The sequence below is a fragment of the Nerophis ophidion genome, linkage group LG12 (assembly GCF_033978795.1).
Source record: "Nerophis ophidion isolate RoL-2023_Sa linkage group LG12, RoL_Noph_v1.0, whole genome shotgun sequence".
Taxonomy (NCBI): Eukaryota; Metazoa; Chordata; class Actinopteri; order Syngnathiformes; family Syngnathidae; genus Nerophis; species Nerophis ophidion.
Genome location: NC_084622.1, coordinates 48,763,368 through 48,770,867, shown reverse-complemented (window position 1 = coordinate 48,770,867; position 7,500 = coordinate 48,763,368). Strand labels below are relative to the sequence as shown.

Genomic DNA, 7,500 nt, shown 5'->3' with positions numbered 1-7,500 from the left:
GTATTCCCCACACCTCCTTAGTGTTGTTCTTATTCCTATGTAATAGATTGGTATAATATAATTTCTTACTAGTCCTTATTATATCAGTCAATTTATTTTTATATGTTCAGAGTCTTCAATCAGTTTCTTTGTATATTCATTTTTGGAGCCAGGTTTTACATTACTTAATTTGATGAATTGTCTATATAATGTGTTTTTCTTTTTACAAGCGTTTTGTAAACCCTTGGTTAACCATGGGCACTTTAAAGTGTTGTTGTTGTTTCTATTTTTTTTTATTGGACATTTTTGGTTATATATTGAATTAAATATATTTATAAATGATTCAAAGGCACTATCCACATCCTTTTTGTTGTACACGCAATCCCAGTTTTGCATTGTTAGGTCCTGATTTAATAGATTGAAAGAGTCTTCTGTTCTAACTCGTTTGTAAGTATATTTTTGCTGTGAATTCAGGTGTGTACTGGTCTCATCATTATAGTCTGTGAATACAGGCAGATGATCGGTTATGTCACAGACCATTACTCCACTGGTGTTAGAAGACTGCATATTATTTGTGAAGATGTTATCGATGAGGGTTGCACTGTGCGATGTTATTCTAGTCGGTCTTGTAATGGTTGGGTATTAACTCATACTGTGCATCCTGTTAATATAGTTTTCTGTTGCTATGTGGTTATTTGGATTCATGAGATCAATATTATAATCCCCACAAATAAAAATATTGTTTTATTAACTATTTCTGAGAAAGTTTTTTCAGCCCACTCAGTAAATAGTTCCACATTTGAACCTGGTGACCTGTATATACAGCTAACTATGATATTGTTCTTCCTTTCATTAATGATTTCTATTGATAAGCATTCAACTATATCATTTACTGATACAGTCATGTCTTCTAATATTTTGTATTTATATTTCTTGTGAACGTACATAGCGACTCCTCCACCCATTTTATTTGTTCTGTTAACATAGTTTAAATTATAATCCTTTATCTCAAAATCAATGCCTTTTGCTTCATTAAACCATGTTTCAGATATAGCAATTATGCTAAATGGATTCACAAAATGTTGTAAGTAGTCTTGAATTGCACTGGAATTTGCATACATGCTTCTACTGTTAAAATGGATGACTGATAATGTGCCTTTTGATTTTATTGAGTTATTATATTCCTTTTCTGAATAGTATTTGCAGTTAATGGAGTCAGATGATGGAAACATTATCTGGATCGAGATGATATTCCAAGTCTAATGAATTGTGATCAGTATACTCAGATAATTTTAGTTAAAAAATCTTGGAATCTAGAATCCTTTGTTGTATTGTTAAATTGTTGTCTGTAATATCAGAGGACTGATTGTATGCCATTGAATGAACTTGTTAAAGTACTTTTTAACTCTCCTTGTCCCACTAATTCACATATTTATTCATATTTCTTCAGTTCCTGTATGTCTCTAACAACCAGCACTTTTGCTTGTTCAGGTGATCTGTTCAGTTTTATGAATATTTTACAGTTTGTGACCCAAGTATTCTGTATTTTGTTTTGTTTCCTTAAGTGCCTGGGTTTTTTTGCAATATCTGCATTCCTTTTGATCAGGTGATCATTCAAATATACGTTGGTGCCTTTTAGCTTTCTCCCTTGTTTCATTAGTTCAGTCTTTCTTTTCCTGTTGACGAACCTCAGGATGACAGCAGGCATGAGGTCCCTCTTCGCAGGCAGAGGATGACACGCTTCGATTGAGTTCTTGTCCAGATGAATGTCTCTGGAAGCCAGAAAGTCCACAACCTGCTCCTCCACCGAGCCAGCCTCCGGGTCCCCAGATGCACTCTCGCTCCCCGCAGCATGTGCATATGAGCGGGGTTTAACTTTTAACCCCGTCACAATCACATCATTCAGTCTAGAATACTGCTCCAGATCTTCCACTTTCCTCTCCAACTCGCCAATCTTCTTATCCCTCTCCTGGATGCACATACGGAGCTCCGTGACTTCATCCACAAGTTTAAGAATTATATCCTGTTTAATCCGTATGTCATGTACGTCTTGTGAAAGAAATTGAAGTGACTTTTTAATGTCCTCGTTTTCCTCCGCCGCTGGGGTTCTCTTCGGTCCCATGACGACGAGCCCTTAAGACCCCACAGTCTGGTCAAAGATGATATTTAGCTGCTCAGCGATGTGTTGGCAACTTCTGCGTCTTTGTTAGCAGCTAACAACTAAGCTAACTAGCGAGCTAAGCTAAGTCAGCACGAAACGCGTAGAAATGCTTCTCGCGCACCGAGACAATCTTATCCCTAAATAAAGACTCAAAGATGTATTTATACGACGTGAATATTTAAACACTGGAGAAAAAGTAATAAGACCGACTTATTAGCGTTCGGCTCCCTTCTCTATCGACACTTCATACATGATGGCTACTGTTGACCCTGGAACAGATCATTTCCTGCTGGAACACACACTTACCTTGCACTGGCAGAGGGTGCACTCGGTGCCGTGTTTGATCCAGGAGGAGCCGCTGAAGCGCGAGATGTCGTGCTCGTCCGTGCACGTCTTGGTGATGTCGTTGCGGACGGTGTCCGCCAGGCAAGGGTCGCTGACGCATCGGGGGCAGCACTCGCCGTCGGGCACCACCGTGAACTCGCAGTCGCCGGGCGGGCACGGCAGCGGCCAGCAGTCAACCTGTCCCTGCTGGTGGGAAATGAAGGATTATTTCAATGTTCGTTTTTTTTATATATATATATATATATATATATATATATATATATATATATATATATATATACATAAGTATTAGTCATAAAAATATGTTCTGAACTCCTGTTTCAACGCCGGTGTTGTTTCTCTTGACACAAGCAACTCGCTGAGACTGAATCAGCAGCACCGCTGCTGGTTGAAGACAAGTAGCCCACCCCAGTTTAACTCCAGTCAGTAAATAGCACACAGTGACTATATTTGATAGACATTGATGACATCATTCTTACTCCAATTAAAGGCCTACTGAAATGAGATTTTCTTATTCAAACGGGGATAGCAGGTCAGTTCTATGTGTCATACTTGATCATTTCGCGATATTGCCATATTTTTGCTGAAAGGATTTAGTAGAGAACATCGATGATAAAGTACGCAACTTTTGGCCGCTGATAAAAAAGCCCTGCCTTTACCGTAAGTATGTGCGCGTGACGTCACGAGTTGCAGGGCTCCTCACATATTTACATTGTTTTTAATGGGAGCCACCAGCAGTAAGAGCAATTCGGACCGAGAAAGCGACAATTACCCCATTAATTTGAGCGAGGATTAAAGATTTGTGAATTAGGATATTGATAATGAAGGACTACACAAAAAAAGAAGAAAAAAAAAAGCGACAGCTCCGGGCGGCGGAAGTGTGTTTCAGATGTAATTAGACACATTTACAAGGATAATTCTGGAAGATCTCTTATCTGCTTATTGTGTTACTAGTGTTTTAGTGAGATTATATGGTACATGAAAGTCGGAAGGGTGTGGGGACCGCCTTTACTGCAGGAGGACGCAAGCTCCGCTCAAAACTACGGTAAGAGCCGACTTATTACCACAATTTTCTCACCGAAACCTGCCGGTTAACATGTGGTCGGGAACCATGTTCGCTTGACCGCTCTGTTCCATAGTAAAGCTTCACCTTCTGGAAAATCTCTTATCTGCTTATTGTTTTAATAGTGTTTTAGTGAGATTGTAAAGACATACCTCGAGGTCGGATGACTGCGGTGAACACGCAGTGTCTCAGAGAGAGAAGCCGGGGAGCCAAGCTCACAGCTGCCTTTTTTTTGACAGCTGCTGCAGGATGACAAATAATCCAATGATGTCTCCGGTAAGACATATATCACAATTTTCCCATCCAAAAACATGCTGGTTGACGTAGAGAAAACATGCTCGCTTGACCGCTCCGCTTCACAACAAACAAAGAAACACCGGCTGTGTCTCGGTGCCAAAGGCAACTGCAATCCACCGTTTTCCACCATCAGCATTATTTATAGTCTACATTATTAAATGAACAAATTGCAAAAGATTCAGCAACACAGATGTCCAGAATACTGTGTAATTATGCGATTAAAGCAGATGACTTTTAGCCGCGAGTGGTGCAGCTGCTAATATTTCCTTACAGTCCGTGACGTCACGCGTACGCGTCATCATTCCGCGACGTTTTCAACAAGAAACTTGCGGAAAATTTAAAATTGTAATTTAGTAAACTAAAAAGGCCGTATTGGCATGTGTTGCAATGTTAATATTTCATCATTGATATATAAACTATCAGACTGTGTGGTCGCTAGTAGTGGCTTTCAGTAGGCCTTTAACACTCCTGTTCAATGAACCAGCGTCCAATTATGTGTGGAATGTTAACGATGCATTACGTAATAGGGGAGTACATTTTCACCTCGTTTTGTGACAACACGCCCTTGGAAGGTGAGGTGAGCAGTGAGCAGCAGCGGTGGCCGCACCCGGAAATCATTTGGTGATTTCCATCCATCCATCCATTTTTCTACCGCTTATTCCCTTTTGGGGCCGCGGAGGGGCGCTGGCGCCTATCTCAGCTACAATCGGGCGGAAGGCGGTGTACACCCTGGACAAGTCGCCACCTCATCGCAGGGCCAACACAGATAGACAGACAACATTCACACTCACATTCACACACTAGGGACAATTTAGTGTTGCCAATCAACCTATCCCCACATTTGGTGATTTAACCGCCAAATCCAACCTTTGATGCTGAGCGCCAAGCAGGGAGGTAATGGGTCCTATTTTTATAGTCTTTGGTATGACTCGGCTCCGGGTTTGAACTCACGACATACCGATCTCAGGGCGGACACTCTCACCACCAGGCCACTGAGAAGGTCATTATTAGGGTCCGCCCTGCCCATGGCAAAGGACTCCACAGGAGTCCTTCGCACCCCAATTTGACCCCCTTAACATGCTTCAAAACTCACCAAATTTGGCACACACGTCGGTCTAGCGTGACTTCCCAACATATTAAGCAACCAAACCCCAAAAATCAAAATTGCGCGCTAGCGCCCCCTAGGAAAAAAAAACCCCGGACTGCTTGTAACTTCCGTTAGGAATGTCGTAAAGACATGGAACAAAAACCTCTATGTAGGTCTGACTTACACCTAGATTCCCTATTAGAAACGTCTATACCTAAAATCAACAAAAATTTTGCAAAAACTCATACAAAGCAAAATTTTTGCAAAAAACGCTATTTTTGCCTCTTTGAGCTGTAATTTGACTCCCTTAAAATGCTTCAAAACTCACCAAACTTGGCACACACATATGAACTGGCAAAAATTGCGATATAATGAAAAATCCAAACCTGAAAATTTAAAAATGCGCTCTAGCGCAATTTTTGAATAAAACACAGAAAAAACTGCTCCTAGGAAGAGAAAACAGACAAAACTGCTTGTAACTTCCAGTAGGAATGTCGGAAAGACATGAAACAAAAACTTCTATGTAGGTCTCACTTAGACCTACATTTAGATAATTGACATCCTTTGGCCAAAATCAACAGGAAGTTAAAAATTACCCCTTCAAAATAAAAGTTTTGTAAAAACCCATCACCTTTTTCAAATCGAAACTCCTCCCAGTGCGTTTGTCGTTTCGGCTTCAAACTCGCACAGGAGAGAGATTGAACTCTTTTGATTAAAACTATCCAACAAAGTTTTGATTACTGCTCCGGTTTTGATTTTACACGCCTTCAAAAAACCCCTGCGTAAAGTTTCCTAAAAAATGTAATTTTTGCCTATTTGAGCTGTAATTTGACCCCCTTAAAATGCTTCAAAGTGTAAGTTAAAGCTCTACTATGCAAAGCGAAAGCCATTTATCAACAACATCCAGAAACGCCGAGCTCTAATTTGACCCCCTTAACATGCTTCAAAACTCACCAAATTTTACACACACATCAGGACTGGCGAAAATTGCCATGTAATAAAAAACCAAATCCTAAAAATGTAAATTGCGCTCTAGCGCCCCCGAGGAAAAACCCAGACAAAACTGCATGCCACTTCTGTTAGAAATGTCGTAGAGGCATGAAATAAAAACCTCTATGTTGGTCTGACTTAGATCAGGACTTGAGTAGCGGCGGCAGCAGCCAAAAGCGGACCCGACCAACGCTGCTTGCAGCTTTAATTTTTTTTATTCTTTTTAAAAAAAGCTCTAGGTTGCCACTAGTCTGGTGTGGATGAACTTGACTGGACTGCACAGAGTCTTGACTGCAATATGACGCCAGTAAACACCAAAACTTTAAATGGTTCATTGAAAATAAAGAATATTACACGGTACTCAAAACTCTGTCAAAATGTTTTAGTATGACTTTAAAGCCGCACCACTTTTGATGGATTGTCAGCCCATTACGGCTACCATAGTCAGAGATACAAGAACCACCGTTACATGTTTTGTACACTACAAGGTCATCATAGTATTACCCCTTTAACGTGCCTTACAATCCAGTGCGCCTTTTGTATGAAAAAAGACATTTCAATTACTTACACACACATGTTATTTCATATGTTGACCAGAGGGGGACTACTTTTAAAACCGACACACAGTCAATTTTAAAAAATCCATCTGTTGAGGGAGGCGTGGCCTGCGGTGCCTGCGGGAGCGGAGATCGCCGCCCCTGTCCAGGGTGTGGAAGAGCCAGAGGCTGAATTGAAACTGTGTATGATTAAAACTTCAATATTGCAAACCTAACTCCTGTGACTTGTGTAGCAGCGGAACCGCTGGGAAGCGACTTCAAAACCCTCCTTTTTGGGACCACCCTCAAATTGATGGATCTCACCACTAGGGGGTCCATTCTCTATTAGATGCAATGGTTTTTCGTATGGTGACCATGATTTTGTTTCGAACTTGCTCACCGGTCCTCATATGTAGGTAGGTACTTTTCCTTGTTGATGTCTCAAGAAGGATGGAAATACAAGAACACACACACACACACACACACACACACACACACACACACACACACACACATATATATATATATATATATATATATATATATATATATATATATATATATATGTTCCATTTTCTACCGCTTATTCCCTTTTGGGGTCACGGGGGGCGCTGGCGCCTATCTCAGCTACAATCGGGCAGAAGGCGGGGTACACCCTGGACAAGTCGCCACCTTGTTGCAGGGCCAACACAGATAGACAGACAACATTCACACCCACATTCACACACTAGGGCCAATTTAGTGTTGCCAATCAACTTATCCCCAGGTGCATGTCTTTGGGAGTTGTAGGAAGCAGGAGTACCCGGACATGCAAACTCCACACAGAAAGATCCCTAGCCCGGGATTAAACCCAGGAATACTCAGATGCACTAACTCCTCTGCCACCGTGTTTGGAGGAAGAAGAATACCGAGTTGCATCCCAAGAACACCACACCTACTGTAGAGCATGGGGGTGGAAACATCATGCTTTGGGGCTTTTTTTCTGCTAAGGGGACAGGACGATTGATCCGTGTTAAGGAAAGAATGAATGGGGCCATGTATC

At 41.2% G+C, this 7,500-nt stretch overlaps 1 protein-coding gene across 1 annotated transcript in view; it reads right to left on the bottom strand.

The window, feature by feature from the left end:
* Positions 1-7,500, bottom strand: part of LOC133563835 (protein kinase C-binding protein NELL2-like) — a 42,741-nt gene that overhangs the window by 6,125 nt on the left and 29,116 nt on the right. Inside the window, exon 2 of the mRNA XM_061918098.1 lies at positions 2,447-2,671. Within this exon, the coding sequence (XP_061774082.1) occupies positions 2,447-2,671 (225 nt within the window). The remainder of the gene's footprint in view (positions 1-2,446; positions 2,672-7,500) is intronic.